We start from the raw sequence: 20,843 nt of genomic DNA, 5'->3' as shown, positions 1-20,843 counted from the left end.
AATCTCTCTCTCTCTCTGCAAAAAAGTATCTCTAATAAAGGGCAACCCCCTAAGACTTCTGGGTTTGCTGTCAATCATCATTAGCAGTAACTTTCTAGATATGAATTTCTAGCAGTAAAGATGTCACTGACTAAGAATTGCCTAACTTTCCAGAAATTGAAGCAGACTCGATTCAAACCTACTACTAAAGGCCACAGATGCTAAACAAACTGTGGGCTACAAAGTCTACTTGGAAAGAAAAGGAGGGAACCTGTTCCACAGGAGAGAGCCAATCAAAATTTCATATTTTGCTATGTTCATGTATAAAAGCCTTGAGATGCAAAGGAATGATAGATACGCAGATCAGCCATTTAGGGCCAATGCTTTTTTTTGCTACAATGTTGTCTTTTAACATTAAAATGTATGTAGCGAAAACTTCCTACTAGAGGTCAGCAGGGAGCTCGGCAATTCACTAGACAATTCAGTCATGAACAGGAATATACACACACAAAGATTCATCAGCAGACCAGGCAGTTATGATTACAGGAAAGTAAACCAGGAAAGTAAGTTGACCAAGAACAGAGCACATCTGTCACCTTCAGGACAGAAACCGACTCTGGCTTCAAGCACATGCAATCCCAGTTTCTAACAATAGCAGAAATAGCCCTGAACACCACAAGACTTGTTCACAAGAGTGTGGTAAAATGTGCAAAGTCACTACCATTTTTATTTGGGTACTGTCTGTCAGCTGCTGCACGGTATAGGCATCTTCCGTGTTGTACTGCAGTAAAATCGCCATCTGGAATGTGGATGCCTAACAGATCCAAAAACAGAGAATGAAGAGGAGAGGGGGGAAATCAGAAAATGAGAACGAACAAACACATTTTCTGAATTTGAACAGCCTGAAATTTGCCAGTTAAACACATATACTGTAATATTTGGACAATAGAGGATACCCAACTAGTGCTAATCATTACATAATACAGAAAAATCTGATTTTGCTGACCCAACCAGAACTCCACCTTGCAGCATTATCTAAACATAAATCCCAGGATTACAATCATTTAGGCTAGCTGTAGACATTTCATCAAATCTTACGGTGTCAAAGCATTATCCTTGTAGTTGCTAATATAGTTTTAAATTATTTCCCTCTGTTCCTCCCTGACTCTTACCCATTTAATCTTAATTAAAACCTACACAGACTACTGAATTATTCCTCACAACTCCAGCAGAATAAGGAAACCAAATTTATAAACAAGGCAGCTATCAGTGGCTATCACCACAGGGTTAACACATGTTGATGACAAGGTCAGGGTCTGAGATTATCTTGTTTCTTCTCACGGTTGTGAACTCCTCTCCTCTGTCGACTTTTTGACAGAAAGCAGACACGGAAGTATAACCAGCATCTGATCCTACACAAAGAGCTTGCAATTGTCTCTACACAGTGCAATTCAACACCTGTTTAGACCCCAGGCAACGTATTCCCTTTCCGAAGTCAGTTTTCTTTTAAGCACAGATCGTAAGTATCGGTACAGTAAATAAAACAAACACACAATAAAGGTTCTAGCAGCTGCATCCAGTCCTCTGAATGCAATCATCACCAATTGTTTTACTGGCATGACATTGTCCTCACCTGTAATGTGTATCTGTTTTTGAAACAGTTGGTAACCAACTCCCCTTTGGACAGCTGATACAACCATGTTAATTTTCTTCCACTATGACGACTGGCATAAAATGCAGTAAATCTCTGATAGCTCCGTTCTAACTGTATAAAAACAAGAATAAATAAATAAATAAATAAATAAATAAATGCTGTTGTTTACTGTCATTTACCATTACTAAAACGTGCTATGAAAGCAACAGATGAACATCATCAAATCTGATCACCCTCAACCACCATGTTGTCTAAATAACACAAACAGAAATCCAAAGAATTCTAATTCTGAAGACTGGATGAAAATTTCCCTCTGTTATGAGTTTCCCCTTTAAAATACCATTAACAACACAAATATAAACCTGCATTTAAGTTTCATTCCTTTTTTTATGATACACTAAGCACAACTAGGAAAAACACGTGTTTCACACAGTTCCTTCCTACTACTTTACTCAATTATCTCAGTCCAAATATCCTTAGGCCAAATAGGCAAATACCAGAGACACTTCCAATCCCCTCTCATACACAACAAAACAGAAGGAGACACCAGCCTTGTAAAATCAAATTTCTCACATGATCATTCCATGTTCAGATGAACCAAGTGCCTCACCTCAGAGGGCAGAGCAAACGTGCAGGACTGCTGGAACGGCCACGATCCAGAACTCAGCACCTGGATGCTGAAATCCACTGGAAGAGAAGTAAAGAGGCTGAGCTTGCTCCTTACCCCCTCTTCAAACACAGTCCCAGTTCTAACACAATGCCTTGTGGTCAAACTAACATGGTAAAAAAATCATTAAGCAATGATTTTTTTTTTCAGACCATAAACCAAAGACACTCATGAAAGATGTCAATGCAGCTGCAGAGCCTTAGATTTACTGTGACAGGCACTCAATTTTCTCTAATTTGGAGAAGTTATCCTGTTTCTATCCTCACAATGAACTTCTTTTTTAACAAACAAGTGTGAAAACTGTGAGCATTCATCATCACTCCACAGGACACAACTGCAAGAATAGACCCTTCACTTTTATACTTGTAAGGCATTTTGGGCAAGTCAAGTAAGAATAATATAGAAACTAAGTAAAATTTAAGCCTGACAATACACAAATCTAATTGTAATCCAAGAAATAATTATCAATTTCTGACAGAATTTGGTTCAACATGCTTCAGTTAAAAAAACAGCTATAAAAAAATGATAGGGCCGTCTAACAACCTAGAACACACTATACTTTTTTCCTCAATACCTTCACACAAGTGTGAACTTAAGACATTTTTGTGTTCAAAATCAATAGTGTTTAAAGAATAACATCCCTCCAGTCAAAAATTAAAGAAAAAGGAAAAGAAAAAGGAAAAAAGAAAAGATGGGATTCAACTTTATTTAGTTATATACCTAAACATGAGCTGCAAAATCAGGAGGAGGCTACCCACAAAAGACAAAGTGCTATCAGAATACAAAGAACAGACCTATAGGACTCATTTAAAAATCCTAGCTATCTTGGACAGAAGAACACTAACTGTAACTTCTGGCAGTACAATGTCTAAGTCAAACACTTCCCTCACACAGTTAGCTCTACAGAAATAAGAGGAAGCTAACCTATGCAACAGTAACTTAGGTAAATGTGTTACTTACAATCTAATGGTTCTGAGTTGGTCAGGTGCTTTTTAAACTGTTCATTCAAATCCTTGCTTACACCAATATCTTGAAACATCCTCTGCAGCTTGGAGGTATACTCAAAACCACAAGCTTGCTGTATTTTAAAAACACAGATACATCAGCAAGACACATTTCTGACATTGGATAATGAGAACAAAGTATCAGAACTTATTTCCTTACAAGATGTACAAAGTTTCCTATCTCCCTCACTCAAAGTACTGATCCCAACTAGATGAGGTCTTTAATTGTCACTGAAAACTGAAGAAAATTTAGTTTGACAATGAAGTAAAACACACAGTGAAACAGAATACTCAAAGAGTATTAGATCATCTTTTGCTTGACTCTGTATAAACAAGAGTTAATGAAATTAAGCTACTTTTCAGTAGTCATTCCCTTGAACAAATATATCTATGTAATTTATTTGGATAAGAATAATGAAGTTTAACTCCACTGGACAGACATGCATTACCAGCTCCTATGATTAAAAAAAAAAGAGGAAAAAAGGCAAAAAAAAAAAAGACCTAGGTTGTATATTTTTCTATTGTACATAAAATAAAGAAACGAAGGGACATACATTAATGCTTTCTAAAACAGTCGGAAGACGTGCAAGGCAGTAAATCATGGGACAGTCATGGAATACTCACTTTTAATTTAGAGATCATGCTTGCCTCAGCATCATCACTAGCACTGTTCTGATGTACAAGTCTCTTTGCCAGCATTTTAGCATAGAATTTTTGAAACACATCTTTATCCTCAATGTACTTGAAGACAACCATCTGGAAAAGCCAAGACAGTTTGTAAGGAAAAAAAAATTTTAAATGTTTCTCTTGAAAAAGCTGTAGCAGTAGTTACTTCATTTGCACCTAAATTTTCAAGGTCAGCGGTTTTGTTTGGCTTTTTATTTTTCCGATGGGAGGAAGAGGGGAGAACAGAGTGGTGGCATGTGTTTGTTTAAATGTGAATACAGTTTGAACACATGAACTTTCACACGTGCAGCCTTTTATATATACGTGCATATTTAATGATATAAAAAAATATCACAGAAATTATGTATATTATATATGTATATAAAGATGAACTAAAAGCATAAATTCAATATAGCTACTGCTGTAAAGGGCTTTTTTTTAAAACAGAAAAGAAAATAATTTTTAAAAAGCCACACAGAGATTATTACTGAAAAGCTGAAATACTAAGTAATAAAATCAAATATGCAAAAATATTTTTTTTTATCTGCCGTGTGTGACAATCGAATATTCCTAACTTGTCAAAGCTAACACAGAAGAGAACTGTATTTATAGACATCTTACCACTTGATTGAGTGTATCTTCCAATTCTGCTTCTTCTGGATTCTTTGAGCTGCAATTAAAGAAATGCATTTTTAATGAATCCCAAAACAGTAGAATTAAGCCAACACATGGATGTATGCGGAAACTTCATAAATAAATGAACACAGATTTGAGTAGTTCTGGGATCAGGGACTCTTTAAAGAGGAAACCATGTAATGAAATGAGCACTTCATTACTCCACCTGTGAGCAATTCTGAAGCACACAACTGAAGTCCAGGTTGAAGTCCTGGACAATGACTTGCTTGGGACTTCTTGATACTCGATTCTTTTCAGGATTTATGGGTTTAAACATAGACCCCTCTCTTCCTGATGCTAAACGCTATCTTCATTTCTTATCTCAGATAGTACAGTGAGAAGAAAACGGCTCATACAGTTGGGACTTGACTGAGTGAAAGCTCAAGTGGCACCACACTTTTCTGCCATGACATGATTGTCTATCAGGCATATCCCAAATTTACCCTGCAGAAAGCTAGTATTTATAAAGGAGAAACTAAAACCTTTGTTGAAGCAAGGAGGAGATGGGGAAGGGAAAAGTGAACAAGTTCTTCCATTTTTGGGCTGCTGGGTGGTGGTTTTTTTCCTCCCCCAAAACAATTAGAAACATTGCCAGTGACAAAACTGACACCAATCCAGTATGAACTGAACTAACAGACCTGCTGAACCATTTGAAGGCAAATACCTTGAATTAAAATATGAACCATCAGAAGTTAGAAAGCAGTTTTTGTCCTCCTCAATTTCTGCTCAGATGGAAGAAGGTATAGAGAAAACAACAGGAGGAAAGCAAGAGTTTTAATGGAAAAGGGAACGTGCCTCTCTTCTTTACAACATACAACCCAACTCAACTTTTTGAGGGAAAAAAAACACCTAAAACCTCCTGCTGCTTTATTAGAACCCCAGAATTTATATTCCTATAAGGAAATAAAGTTTTTCTTATTTCCCCTCCTCTTCCTTAAAAAAGAAAAGTCAAGTCAACATAATCTTTAGGAATGATCCTACTGAAATTTTCGTATCCAGAATTTGGTAGAATTAATTTCTTGAATCATTAAGTTCTGTTTCTGAAGACACAGTATAAAACAAAAGCCAACATGAAATAATAATTTGTCTTTGAAGACGTACCTTTTCTTTAGTAAAGAGTCACAGTATCGTGCCAGTAGCTCTGGGGATTTACTGGATGATTGAGCCATTTTTGTCACTGCATTATTATTTATAAATCGACCACAAGCCTATAAATCACAAAAGACAGTGAAATTTTGGGAGACAGAACACTGAATGGAAATAAAAAAAAAAAAGAAGTTCACCATATGCCACTCCATACACTTACTTTGTCTAGTGCAGCCACAAAGCCAGCATCATTGTTGAATGCAGACATGACTAAAGCATTGTATTTCTTATGGACATCCAACACTGTCTGTACATACATTTTTGGATCCTGCAATAAAGACACACTAGATTTTGCAACATGTTGATTTCCTGCTTTCTGCTTCTTCCAAAATGAACCCTACAAAGTATTAGAAATATTCTAAAGGTAAAACAGTACCTAGACTAGTTCAGGTCCTTTGTTCAGGACTGACAAGTTTTCCTTTACAGCAACCAGAGTGTACGGTGTACCACATTACACAGTACAAAAGACAAAAAACCCATTTACTCAACCACTGCAACCATTTTCAAAGACTTATGCTTAATTCAAATCAGTTTATGGCACTCACAGACTGAGTCCTATGTGCAATTACTGATCTTTGCACCTCAATAAAGACGGAGTGGAGTCAGAGTAGGGACCAGTGATGGACAAGTAAAACACCAGGCACACAAGACAGCTACTATACAACAGACTAAAAAGTCTAGAAATCTTCAATTTGGAGATCAGAAGTTTGAAACGAATATGATAACAAAAATGAATTATCACTAAAAGCCACATTTTGTAACTATTGGGCATTTGATGAAAGTGTTTAAGACAGATAAAGGCCATCTTCACACATAAAGTAGTGGACTTCCAGACCTTGCTGCCACAGGAGGTTGTTGGAAACAGATCAGCAGATTCAACCAAGCACAGAGTTACTCTTGTTACATTCCTATCTGACAGTAAGAATTCTGGATGCTGGCAAGAAATGGTAGAATACAGGTGGGGTTTTATCAGGATCCTGAAAAACGCTTTCTGTTGCCCCTGAAGACAAGGCACAGACTACAGGGACCACCAATTTAACGCTGTGGTTGAGATACAGAACTGAGATTATTGAGAACCTCATGAACAAGAAGCAAAAGAAGATTTGAAGGACATTCAGAAAAACATCTTCTGATTACAACGACTCAAAAAAACAAAAAACCAAACCAAAAGCACAAAAAGCAGCAATTTTCCAACTGAAGAGCGGTCTTATTAACATAGCTAACAGAGACCAGAGCACAACTCATTCTGCAGTAAAAATCTAAAATAGGTGAAATGAGTCAAGCTCGTATGACTATTTCTCTGCACTGACTACAGAGAAACTGAGAAGCATTTCTTCAGCTGATTATCTGTTTAGATGCAGTACGGCTAAATGAAGTCTGGTGGAATCAATCCTACCCAGGTGTGACAGAAGTGTGACAAAGCAACGATGAACAGCAACACAGTGGTGTGAGTGATACAGGAAGAACAGGCAAGATGGTTCCCAAGGGAAACAGCCAAAGGTACTGCTATGAATATGAAGAACAAATGTGTGGAATAAGAAAAGGAACAAAAGAGAAAGATGAAGAAACAAGGAACAGTGTCATGAGCAGGTAGAGTTTTGTAATTGGTTGGAGTAAAAAAAACTAATGCATACAAATCTCGGGCCTCCCCTCTCTCAAAGAGGAACCAATTCCTGGAGAAAGAGCTTTCATATTTTTTTTTTGATAAATTCTTCAAGGCCTAAACAGAAAAAACTTCAAGAGTGATGACCACTAGGGGGATGTGTCAAGCACACAATCAGAACAATTTGATTTCCAAATTTAAGGTGACGTCTACTAATGAAGCTGAAGATTCCTGACCTTGCTTCATGCTTACTTGATGATTCATAAAGGAAAAGCACTAAAAAGCTATGTACTTAAAACTACAGAAATGAACCACAGACCCTACACACATCATTACAGATTACGTCTTTAAAGATTACCAGTATGAAGTTATTTCAAGAATTTCTCAGGACAGCAAGAGTTTAAAATGAAGTTCACCAAAAACCAAAGTTAATCATAGAATATCCTGAATTGGAAGAGACCTAAAAGGATCATTGAAGAACAACTCCTGACCCTGCACAGGACCACCCCAAGGACCACACTGATGATCATCAGTGACAACGCCTGAGAACATTCTCCACGTGCTTCTTGAATTTCACTTTTAATAAAATTTACCACAATCTATATTCTATATCCTGATTTTGCCTGTGCAGTGTTCAATTTTTTTTTCCCTAGGAAACATCATATTGTCTATGATAGACAAAAAGGTCAGCAAAGGGTTTAAAGAACTTCATGTTTCCAAGATGCAACCCTAATGAATACAACTTATTATCAGACATAAGTCTGAAATTACAATTATGGGATAAAAATCAAAAGGCCAATTACATGGCTAAACGACCATAGTGTTTCAGAAGACCTGACTTGCTCCTTACATGGTGACCTTTCCAACCATTTTAGTTCTTTCTCCCCTTGTATTTCTCATTCTTTTCTAAAAAATATAAAGCCATGTACCAAAAGACTCAAACCAACAGATACTTTCTCTGGATAGTCCTACCCAAGTCAGAAATCTGTAAGATGTTGAAATAAAATACAGTCCACTGGAGATACTGCTTCTTGAAACAGTGGACTGTCAGGTCTATTTGTATTGTAAGTGTTGGGTGCTGTATTGTAAGTGTATTGTATTGGGTGTTGTATTTGCAGAGCCAGTATTCCAAGCGGCACGATGACATCCTGACAGAGAGCAAAAACTCAGACAGAAACTCACCCTCCTCCCTAAAACCAAACCAAACCAAAAAAATAAAACAACCACACCACACAAAAACCCCTCCCACCTAAACAAAACCAAAAACCACCCCCAAAACCCGCTCAAAACTCAAAGAGTGGTAACAAAGTGATGGAACTGTTGTTCTAAGCCTATTATCAACATTTGAGAATTGCCTAGTCCCTACAAATTAAATTAGCAAGAGGGAAAACATAAGCAAACCGGAAATTTTATCAGAAGGCATTCACCATCGTCTAATGTGAAACTGGCAGCAACCACACACAGACTTATTTTGGTGGGATACTTGCATTTAGAGCAGCTTCTCCACATTTCTCAATTGCAGCTAGACCCTGATTATGAATGTGGGTTTCCAAAAGTTTTTTCAGCTCTCCAAGGCCATCCTGGATTCGAGACACAAGGTTATACATGCGACCCAAGTCTGGAAAAGGCAAAAAAAGAAGAGGAAATCTAACAACTCCCATTTGCACTGGCTATGATTCCAATTTCTCATTTTCAAGTTGCCAATTGAGGTTAAACATCCACTGTCAACAAAAACACACATTCAATTGCTCCAGTAAAAAGTCAGAAAAAAATATAGTAAAAAATTATACAGTATAGCAAATCTTTGCAGCCACTTGGAAAGCTAACAGCTAGTTAAAGAGAAAAGTATCTTTCAATATTAATATGTTTTACCTTCACCATGTGACATGAATCTCAAGACTAAAAAAAACCCCAGTTGAATGATAGAAAATTTACTTCTCATTTCTAGTTTTCATAGATTAAAAGCAATAATTTTAAAATGCTGTTAAAACACTCCTTTTACATAACATTTTGAAGTGTTACCATGAATTAGAGACTGTTATTAGCATTACTGCTGGCTGCACTACAACATTCTCCAGTTGGTCACTGTCCTTTAAATCTTAATCTGAATAGGACAGTTCTCAGAGATCTAACACTACCTGCAGCCCTCTGTGTATTAATGCTTTTACTTTGGGCAGCATCAGTGGTAACGGCTGGAAATGCAAGGCAAAATGTTATGTCTTGATATGCCCTTAGTAGATAAACTGAAACCTCATAAATCAAATTTCTTTCAATAAAACACTGTTAATAAAAGACACTTCTTAAAAAAAACGAAAGCAATTACCAGAAGAAATAATTGTACCTGAAAGAGGTTATGAAAAGTATCACCAGAGAACAAAACTAATAAAGGTAAAAATAAATTGGATGTCATTTCACACATGTTAAAACTTCACATTAAATCTCACCAGTTTTCAGCCAAGACTTTCCAAATCAATTGGTAATTCTGGAAAGTCTAATACTGAAGAGGGTTTTGGTTTTATTATTCAGTTTCAACAGGGTAGACGCTTTGTACTTTCTGAGTGCAGAACTCTTTAAAATAAAAAGCAAACTTTAATATGACTATAAACCAGGTACAAAAACCCACTAGTTATCCTCTTGCAATCTTGCCCTCACTGAACAGGCACTCAAGTGAAACAGTAAACAATCAGATTATTTACTGTATGCTAATGAGGATATTTTACCCTGTCAATTCCATTTTAAGGTTGTCAGCTGCATCAAGCTCTTCTAAAGTGTAAGGACTTCTCTGCAGGGTTTATGAGCAATTTGTTACCACATGAGGACTATCAGATTAAACAAAACAGAGCAATAAAGAAGCTGGAGCTCTAACTAACTTTGAAATACAACACACAGAGCCTGATGCCTTCTAATACTGAAGCAATGACATTTAAATTCAGATTAGTTTCAGTTCCTTAGAACTTTGTTAAACTTTGGGATTAGAAAAGGAAATATTTTTTCTATGAAAACCATGACTGCAACCTGCTGTTAACTTTTATAAGAACACAAAAATACTGTATAGAATTTTAGAAAAAACATAGGAAAATAATGCCATGCATAGATATAATAAGCTGCTGCTAGATCTATCCACAAGCAAGGGTTCCCAGGTTGGTCTATCAGGATGTTTGTGTAAGTGGAAATAAGGAAGAGATGCTACAGAGCCTCGAGGAAGATTTGCACAATAACTCCAGCTACATCATTACAGTCTGCTCCCAATAAACATAATTATTTCCTACAGGGATCATACTGATGTGAACAGGTGACACGCTATTAATGTGTCCCACAACCTTAATAACCACTTTATATATTAGTTGCACAACGAGAATAAAAAGTTACAGAACACCAACAGGAGTGGCCTGTAATACGATATGCTTAAGCATGGTTCACATGGGAGGGCCTCAAAACCAGTGTACTTTCAAGAGCAAAGCAGTATGTATTTTAATTGAGAGCAAGTCTTTATTATAAGTTTATGACAGTCTATAAAAGGCTACGTTAGTATATCATAAATTTGAGAATGAACTGATTTGAGTGATTCAAGAATGAACTATCAGACAATCTTTCAAAATAAATGTTTCTAATCTTGAGACTTCATGAAACTTAGAAATGGGTCAGGGAACTACTGTAATTTGCATGAGTGAAGCCAGATAAGAGAAAAAAAAAATCTTGAAAAAGAAAAAAAAAATCAAGTGTTTTAAAAGACCTAATTAATCTTAGAAATAACCTAAACAAAAGTAAAACCAAAGATGTACAACTAGACAGTGCCCAAGACACAAGATACTTATTTTCTTTTTTTTTTACCCTGACAAACTTACAGAATTGCACCAATGCAGTAAGTGACTGTATTAAAGGCTCACATAACTCATGAGCTCCATAAAAGGGGAAAAAAAAAAGCGTGGGAAGCCTCCTGAGTCCAAAAAAACCCTGTTCTTGCTTGCTCTACTACGATTTTGATTGTCAGAAGTCATTTATAAAGTAATTTATTTCAATTAGAAAGTAAATATTTACAAATATAAACATCTGACTCAAATACTAGTACAGAATATTTATATTTGAATCAGCAAGCTTCTGACCTACTAATCATGCTGAATTGCCCTTTTCAGTTTTGAATCATCTCTTAGTTATCAACATGACTATTACAGCAATAATTCATAGTTGCTATTTTGAGACTGATATATAATGAGACAGTCACAGTTGCAATCCAAAACTTTCAGATGAACAGTATCATCATTAGTAACTTAATCATAGTATCTCTTAAATCCTTAAAAGCAGTATTTCAGCTATAGAGCCTTACTCTGTTTTCAAATATAGATTTAATTAATTCCCCAACTGGAAAATTAAGAACATCATTCACCCTTCTCATCTGCACGATCCACTATGTATTAACTCCTGAAGAAACTCATAAAACCCAACACAACTGACAATTCCTTAAAGATACCTAAACTCTGACAATCTTCACTTTTGCTAGAGGAACTGCTGAAGAAGTCTTTATTCTATGTATTCTCAATGATGGTGTATAACACGACTCATTTTCACAGCTAAAATTAACTCATCAATTAGTAATTTCCACTCTTTCCTTGTGCTGATATGGGGTTTTATGTATTTTATATAGTCTGTTTTAAAAGCTACTTATTTGCTTCTATTCCTCTTTTCACATCTCCTATACATAATTCTAAATACTCTAGATTTTAGAATTCCCACTGATGACTCAGAAAGATCCATGGATTAAACTGAAACAGCTGGTAAGAGCACTGGTCTGTTTTTCATCTCCCATCTCTCTCACACAAGCTTCAGCTCCTGCCAGAAGGATGGCCCCAGTGCTCTTGAAGCTCTTCCAGCCACGTTAACAGAAATCAAACTAGTGATGTTCTGCCTTAGTATCTAGGATTGGAATAGGTTTCCTTGAAGCAATATCATCAGACATCCCAATTTAATCAAAACCTGATTGTCAATCAGTTTAGTGACTATCTTCTCTCTTAATCTAATTCCTGAACAAATCATAGTTAGCCAGCACCAGATTTTACATTATTCACAAACCATCAGGGAGGAGAGCTCTAAGCCTAAAACCAATGTTTGAACCTCCTTACCTTCATTTTTGTCAGCATCCAACAAATTCTGAAACTCTGTATGAAATATCTCCAGGTGTTTTTCAATGAGTACTTGCTCACATTTTCGTGCTAACTCATCTTGTGTGCTCTCATGGAGATATACCTGAACTCTACGCTGTTCCTCAAGAAGGCGAGCTTCAGCCTACAGAACACAGAGGGAAACATGAAACCTGCATGGAAGGCACAACACAAATCCCACAGCAGAAAACAGATGACTGTTCAGCAAAATCATCTAGAAAACAACAATAAAAATCAAACCTCTCACTAATGTGGTGTTATGGACCACCTACTCAAGCAGCTGTTTTTCTGGAAATCACAACATATGTTTGGAATCGACGCTTATGTTGATGATAATATTATGTACTGTTTAAATGGTGGGGGAGAATCACAGCAACACTGTTTTCCCATTGCTTCTGAATAAAAAGTTTACAGATGGAAATCTGCTGTCAGAAAAAGAGAAGGCTGCTGACATGAGATGCTGGCAGTTTTAGAATCAGAAAGCTCACCAGCTACAGGGGTAGTTTTGTTTAAGACAAACATGGATGTATTTCAGGCCTCCACAAAACTAAAAGGCAGAAAACTACAATTTAACAGTATGCCCACAACAAATTTATTTGAATGATCTCATCTACGTTCTTACACAGAAAAGCCTCCTGATAAACTACAATCGTTTAAATTATACTAACATTTAATTCGGCATACGAAATGCTACATATGTGTATCTTCCTGGCAAACTAAAATTTTAAATGTCACTCGAGGAATAGTGCCTACGCCAAAATGTAAAACTGAAATTGTTTATATAACAATTATCTCTATTTTGTTTGCAAAAGTGTTAAAGATTCGCTTTACAAGCCATCTGTAATTTCAGCACATTATTAGGGATAAAGTGTGTATGTCCTCTTATCAGTCCAAATTATTTAAATTAGCAGTGTCACCAAGAAAATGACATTAGGTTAATTCATTTTCCTAATATGTCAGAGTATCAACTAAGCATGAAAGTCATAATATGGACAATAAAAAAGGAACAATTCCACTGCAAGTACACTGTATCATACGTAGACAGCTTTAAATAATCTCAGCCACCATTAGCTCCACTTCTTTCTGTAACGATTTTGCACTTAAGCTCTTGTGAAATGGTCCTGGATTACTGTCTCCTATAGCTAAATCAGTACTGATTAAAATATAGGAAATGAAATCAACAGTTTGGGAAGGAATATAAGCTCCTGCTTCAGAGTACTTGCCAGTTTCTTACCAGTATGGAATAACAATCCTTACTGACAGCAAATAGCAGCAAATCTTTCTGTTGAACACTGGGGACTGGAATCAGACTAGTAGTTCTACTGATCTTAATATTTAAGTAATTCTGTATTTCTGTAGTTCAGGAAATTCTGCTGCTTCTAATGCTGCTTCCTAAAATATCCTTAGACCATCACTTTTAACATTAGCAGTAAACTCTCACTTTGAGCTCCTTTATGAAAAGAAATATTTACTCTGACTTCATGTTTGCCTATGCTCTCAATTTTTTTGGTGTTCTTATAAGTCCGTTTTCCTTTTAAAGTCACATTTCAGAAACAAGGGAAAAATAATTAGTTCACACAAAATATTTTCACCTGTTTTAACTGTAATGATCAAAAGTTCAGTTTCAGACTATATTTCAAGGGACAGTCTTAAGAAATACTGACCTTTTTCCCTACAGCACATCAGGCTATGCCAGCTTTACTCATGAGTTCTGGCCTGAGAAGAAAAATTCACATTTCTTCTAAACTCAGTAAGTTTGCCTGTATAACTATATACACAAATCCTAATTCTAATTAAGATTTCATTGAGTATTCTACAAGAAACAACCACAATTCTGCTATAACATGGTAACACTGATGTTATGCTGGTGTGCACTAAAGGTACTCCAACAGGTTTATTTTTATTTTCCAATGCTATTTATCCTCGGTCAGAACTTAATGTACAGTGCTTCAGTGAGAATGCCAAGTAAGTGTACTAACAGCAGATTACTCTGTCAGCAGTTCATGCTTCCAACAGATTACTTTTAAGATCTTATAACCACTAGTCTGTAAGGAGATGCTAAGTCTGCCCAAATAGTTTGTATACATCTCTACTATATTAATTTGAGCAGAGACTTAAGGCTACAAGTTTTCTTGCTGAAGATCTGCCCTGTCTTCTGCCAAGTCTATAAGTGCTTTCAGCTTCAACATCAGCTTCAAGCAGTGATTTGCTCTTTTCTTGATTTTTGAAGCCTTGAGGATTGTTTGGGGTACTAATAAGTTATTTCTACTTGCCACTAATCTCTAGTTCTTGAAATAGCAATGACCTTCAGACAGCTTTTTACTGTCCTGTAAAAGACTTCCTTCCAAGGAAGCCTGGACGAGCCAGTCATTCAGGTTATGAATGACTGAAATTCCCTTACTCCCTTTTTACACATGCATTAGGATGAAAGTTAAGACAAGAAATTAAAATGGAAGTACCAAAAATAATTAATTCAACAACAGAAAAGTAAACATAAGTAGGTTGGGTAATTACTGGCAACTATCCCAACAGACTAAAGGCGTGATTCGTTTTACTGTGTTATTTCAAGGACTCCCCTGCTTTTTTTTCTTGGGTAATTCACTGACTTGAATGTCAAGAGTCAAGAGGGGATGCGTTCTGTGGTAAAAAGCATTACACGAAGGATACTGCAGGGAGGGATGTGTATCTGCATATCACATACTCAAAAAACTGTTGTTTTCTAACTAAGCTGAAAGGGAAAAAACAAGTAGCAATTCAGGAAGTAAAGAAATGTGCTCAGAAAAATATATAAAGCAGCAGTTGTCCAAGATGGAAGATGACCTATCTATTTCACATTCAGTAAGACTGACCCAATAACCAGGCTAGAAATAGTCAGTGTTTATCCTGTTTGCTCTTAGTTGCTCTGTCTGGGATCCTCAAAAGCAGAGACTAGTTAAGACTTTAAATCTGGCCTCTGTTGATCAGAATTAACTGCATAAGGTTCATTACAATGAAATATTCTTAGAGAATTAAACTTCATTAATGATCTATTTCCTCGGCCAGCTTGGTCAGGAAGACATTGCAATAAATGTGTCAACACACAGTTCCCTGTACAGGAACAGTAAACTTGTAGGTTTAAAGTAGAATTACTATTTTAGTGTCTTGAAGTCTAACAAAACCTCAATTTATTTTAACCTTCTCTTCTGTTTTGCCCATTAAGAATGTTTCAGACTTTCACCGCACTTCCTGAAATGCAGTAAGGAGACAAACTTCAGACCAGCTAAACACAGAAGCAAATCACTACAGGGAAAAAAGAGCTAACTCTTTCCATCAAAGAACCAGCATTTTAAAAACTGATAATAAAAGCCTTGAATTTATATTATTTACCCCTAAAAATATCTGTATCCAGAAAAAAAATAATCACAAAGCTGATTAAGTAACTTACCTTCTTCATGTACTCTGTGACTGGGTTCTGTTGCAAGAATTCAGTACTTTCTCGTGTATAAAATCTCTCTGTGTCAGCAAGAAACTGAGATTCAAAGGATTCTTTATAGACAGTTAGTGTAGGTCCTTTCGCAAATGCATCATCTTCATTCAGCCCCAGCTCCACTACAGGAAAGAAAACAAAAACCAAAAAAGACCAAGTCAATGACAAAATTGTTTTTTATGAAGTGGTCTCTTGCAAATAAACAAGTACACTCCTTCTAACTTAGATGAAGGTAATTGACTGGGACTGTATCAACACCACTTTTAAAAACTTTTAAAAATATACACTGATTTTACATTTACACAATAACCAGCATAAGACATTACTCATGTAAACTGCATTTTTTGATAAATTTCTTAAATGTATTACAGGATTTGGAAAACTTTACAATCTCAAAAGCTAGTTCAAATTTTTCCCCTCTTAGAGTTCCAGATAATATGCTTTTGTTTTTACTAATGAAACCTATAATCTGGATGGTAAAACTCTCAATATCACACAAATGGGAAAAAACAACCCCACACTGCTTTGTAAACTACTATACTTCCCCTTCCAGATTTAGGTTCTAAATAACAGATTTGTAAATGATGAACACTCTTGTCCACTGGCTGCACTTCCAAGTTTTACAAATATGGTATAATCAACTGCAATTGTATCAAGTGTCAGTACAAATATGAAGTTAAAAAATATATAATTGCATTCAAGTTATTATAAAAATAAAATCTTTATTGGACATTCGAGGAGGTGTGATGTTACTTCCAGATTCTGACAGGGTACATATATTTACGTATTCTTAAGAAATAATAGAACCTTAAAGAAATCTCATTTACCGTAGGATTGTACTACTCCACTGATCAGCCTTGTATTGATAGTTTCACCATTTCTTTCCTTTTCAATCAATTTCAACACCGCATTTGTTACCTTCGAAAACAGGAATTAAAAGGAAGTCAAGCACAGAAAAAGCAGCTGGCAGATCAAGAACAGTATTTAATCAGGAGTATATTCCTATACTCAAGACAAGTCAAGCCCCTTGAAAACAACATTTAAGGAGATCTGAACATAGGAAATTCCTAAAGAGTATGTTAGAACCTTTAAGTTATATAATTACAGCCTGATTAATGGTGAGGTATATATGGATATTAAAGTGCTTAGTCTTTTTCTTTTTTTTTTTTTTTAAATTTCAAAAAAGTACCTTCTAAGCCAAACTTCTTTTGTTTTATACCTGAAATACAAGACAACCCTGTGGCAAGAGCTGAACTCACCACCAGTTCTTTATACAAATGATCTGCTGCAACTACTCCATCATGAAGTACAGGTAAGTAAGTGAAATCAACATACAAACATACCTAAAAATTGTGGTGGAATGTCTTGTTTTATATTGTGTTGATTTAAGTAATTTAAAATATTTGGTTGACCTGAATCTCCCAGGCATCAGTGTAGATTTAACAATTCACAGTAACATCAGAAGAGACCAAAATTTCTGCCTGTCACTATCAGTTCTCATAAAATCTTGACTCTCAAACCTTAAGACATGACCATCATCAGCCTGGATTCCTGCCTGGCTTAGAAATAGCTGAAGTTGCTACTTCATTTCAGATGAGTTCACTTAGCTTTTTTTTCTAAAAAAAGCCAAGGGTCCTCTCAGCAAAGATATTAACAGAACAGTCTTGGTTATCAAGGTTCAATCACACATAGAGAGAAAGGTCTATTCCCTCAAATATTTATCTTTTAACATCACAAAAGAGAAGCAGAAGGCTCCCTTCTATTTGCAGGGTTTGTACACCTCCTATTCTCCGAATTCTCTCTGAAGCAGTTACTAACAATATATAAAATGAACCTAATAAAAAAACACTATAGTAATAATATATTTATATATATACCTGTTTATTTAATGGTCTGAATAAGCAGTCTCTCCAGGTCACCAAGGCAAGCTAGAAGGAAAGGAGGTGAAAAATGGAATAAAAATATTTACATATACACATATACATGCAGGATAACTCCTTAAAGAAAGCTGATATAGTACACTAAATAATCAGAACTTTTACAATTATTATATTTTGGCACACACATTTCTCAAGCAACAAGACTGTTGCACACTGAAATTACCACTTGCTTTATTATTAACTCTACCTAAGATATCCCCTTTTCTGAAAGCCATCCACTGCCAACTGTGAAAACTAACAAAGCCAGGAAGTTACTTTGACAATATACAGCTTTTTTTGTTGGAAATTTCCAGGTTGACACGGTCCTTTAGCATTAGGCTAGTAAAGTTAAGGGGAAGGGAACTAAGGATACCAACTGTTTTTCTACCATATGCAGTTATTTTAGTGAGGCAGTAAACAGCACATCACTTTCCTAATGCTTCACCAGCAAGGAAAACAATTATCCTTTCTAAAAAACCACAAACAACAAACTCTTAGTTATTTGAGATACGGAACTTCTGCTAACTAAGTTCTTCTCTTATTTATATTACTTTACATTACAAAAAAATGTATCAAGATCACATATCAATCTTTCAGAACTGTACCAAAATAACTTACACTACAAACCAAATGTTGACTGAATCTTAGCAGCTTGGATGCTAAAAAATTTGAAGAGATGTATTGAAGTCATCAGAAAAAAACTGCAATTTACTTCTTCACTTGGTATTTGAAACGCTTGGCTGAATTCTAAGTGGAATGACAAGGCCACACTGATGCACACAGACAATGGTATAAGCAGCAAATATTCAGAAACAGACAACCCTCAACATTCTAATACTGAAAGTCCCAAGACATACAAGGCAGATTGAAAATCTCACAGGCTGAGACCCTTGGAATTTTTACAAATATACTGGGGTGGGAGTATGGAAAGGGGGGAGATTTCCACTTTGTTCAACTTCTATGAACTTCCCACAAGATTCAAGCAGCGATTTGCAGGATGATAATGCAAACATGACAGATGGAATGGATAAATCACTCCCTTCAAAAAGCTACTTACTGAATAAATTTCATATATTCCTTTACGACCTTCATCGCACTCACGACGAACCCAATGTCGATTGAGGTAGGCACATATCCCATTCAATACTTTGCTTGAAAACCTATAATCTTCCCACTGTTGAGTGTAGAATTTCAGCACACTCTCATCCATCAAATCTTCACCATCCTAAGATAACAACAGTTTACCAGTACTGTTGGGTAATTTCAAGGTAAACCCAAAATATGTAAAGGGTGTACAAAACCTACACAATGCAATGTATTTATAGGAAACATTGTGCTAATACATCTAGTTCTACATTGATAAAGCACAAAGCCAGTATGAGATTTTGGAATTAAAATGCTGGGGGAAAAAATGCACAGCATAGGCAAAGCTCCAGAAGATACCCCCGTCCCTCCTGTGGGAGCGAGCATGAGGGCACCATGTTAGAATCAAACAACACTCTGATGGGTGTGCCAGGTAAAACATGCCAGTGCAATGAATGCATTCAACATGACAACCTCCATAAAATGTACCACCCGTTCCCACTGTTGCTCCTTGGGGAGCTGAAACCAGTGAGTGTGGATGGGGTCTTCCCTAGGAAGAGAAGTAGTAATGGTATTAAATGAAGCCCCATATTCATGGAAACAGGTATGGCATAATATTTGTTCTACTAAAGAAAAAAAAAAAAAGGCAAAGAAGATAAAGTTTTAAAGTTCAAGTGTCTTTTCAAACTGGACCTCTACAGCCTGAATGGACAAGGGAATAAAACCATGAGTGCATTCTGGATAATGTTAAAATACATAAATACAAGAGAGCTTAAGACTGCATGTAACAGTACTTCTATAAAACACAGGAATGCCGTTTTGGCTTGATGGGGCAAAGCAGCTCATAGGTACAACTTAGCAACTGAGGTGAAGCCTACAAAACATTCCAGTGGCTAACGAAGACAAAAGTAAATTTCAAGATAATTCTTTTTTTTTTTTGCTTCCAGTGGCTGCATACACCTCTCTCTCAGGTTTGTTGATACAAGCTTTTCTCAACCCAGCCCCTATTATTTACTACAAGTGCAGATCAATCTCACGTCCCATCTTACCTTAAGGAGATTTGTCAAGTAGTTCTTCAGAAATTCTTTTAGCCGTTTGTACAACTCCAAGCCAACAAACTGAGCACCTCCAGGTGTCTGGCCCTTTTTCGATTTAGAAGGAGGTACTCCAGCTCCCCGTGCTTGATTAGACTGGTGTACACTAGTACAGTAGTTATAAACATGACTGACAGGAGTGTTAAGGAACACATATGCACCGGTGTAAGACATTAAAAATAAAATGAAAAACTAAGTTAATTTCAATAAGCTAAATTACTTACACGACTTAAACATAATACATTACAAGATGCATTAGGGCCATGTCAAAACAAACCAAAGATAAGAAAATGAAGTAATTTTCAGCAGAATTATCTGCAGTAGAAGTCTGTAAGACTGCTGAGAGCACTGCAAGTACTGACCCCAATATTAAATTTACTTAACACTTACTTAACAAGATCACCAAGAAAATATAGCAGTGGAATTTGCTGATAAGGTTATTTTCAAGGTTTAAATGGAATTTATTTGATATTGGCCTTCTACAAACACATAAGCTTTCATTTGAACTGGAAGAAATTTCAACACTAACCCTCAAGTAACATTCAGTGGTTGAAAACACAAACAATATTTTTGCATTCTTTCAAACACAATCCTTTATAAAAGATTTGTCCACTTAACACTGGCAGACAGTGCACAAACCTGGAAAGCAGTAATGGTGAGACACATGTACATTTAAAAGATGAATAAATAAAGATTAATAAATAAATAATGGAACACAATTTTAGACCACA

The 20,843-nt window shown here is 36.0% G+C and overlaps 1 protein-coding gene across 1 annotated transcript in view; it reads right to left on the bottom strand.

Moving 5' to 3' along the window:
* CUL1 (cullin 1) overlaps positions 1-20,843 on the bottom strand; it is a 53,380-nt gene that overhangs the window by 4,895 nt on the left and 27,642 nt on the right. The window contains exons 3-17 of the mRNA XM_050311981.1: positions 20,068-20,242; positions 18,993-19,160; positions 17,894-17,944; positions 16,844-16,934; positions 15,975-16,138; positions 12,512-12,674; positions 8,882-9,012; positions 5,952-6,059; positions 5,747-5,853; positions 4,592-4,640; positions 3,929-4,060; positions 3,261-3,378; positions 2,244-2,320; positions 1,613-1,744; positions 701-793 (exon numbers count right to left, since the gene is read on the bottom strand). Of these exons, the coding sequence (XP_050167938.1) occupies positions 701-793; positions 1,613-1,744; positions 2,244-2,320; positions 3,261-3,378; positions 3,929-4,060; positions 4,592-4,640; positions 5,747-5,853; positions 5,952-6,059; positions 8,882-9,012; positions 12,512-12,674; positions 15,975-16,138; positions 16,844-16,934; positions 17,894-17,944; positions 18,993-19,160; positions 20,068-20,242 (1,759 nt within the window). The remainder of the gene's footprint in view (positions 1-700; positions 794-1,612; positions 1,745-2,243; positions 2,321-3,260; positions 3,379-3,928; positions 4,061-4,591; positions 4,641-5,746; positions 5,854-5,951; positions 6,060-8,881; positions 9,013-12,511; positions 12,675-15,974; positions 16,139-16,843; positions 16,935-17,893; positions 17,945-18,992; positions 19,161-20,067; positions 20,243-20,843) is intronic.

The sequence above is a fragment of the Myiozetetes cayanensis genome, unplaced genomic scaffold (assembly GCF_022539395.1).
Source record: "Myiozetetes cayanensis isolate MyiCay16 unplaced genomic scaffold, myiCay2020 scf1, whole genome shotgun sequence".
NCBI lineage: Eukaryota > Metazoa > Chordata > Aves > Passeriformes > Tyrannidae > Myiozetetes > Myiozetetes cayanensis.
This window is presented reverse-complemented; position numbering and strand designations above follow the sequence as displayed.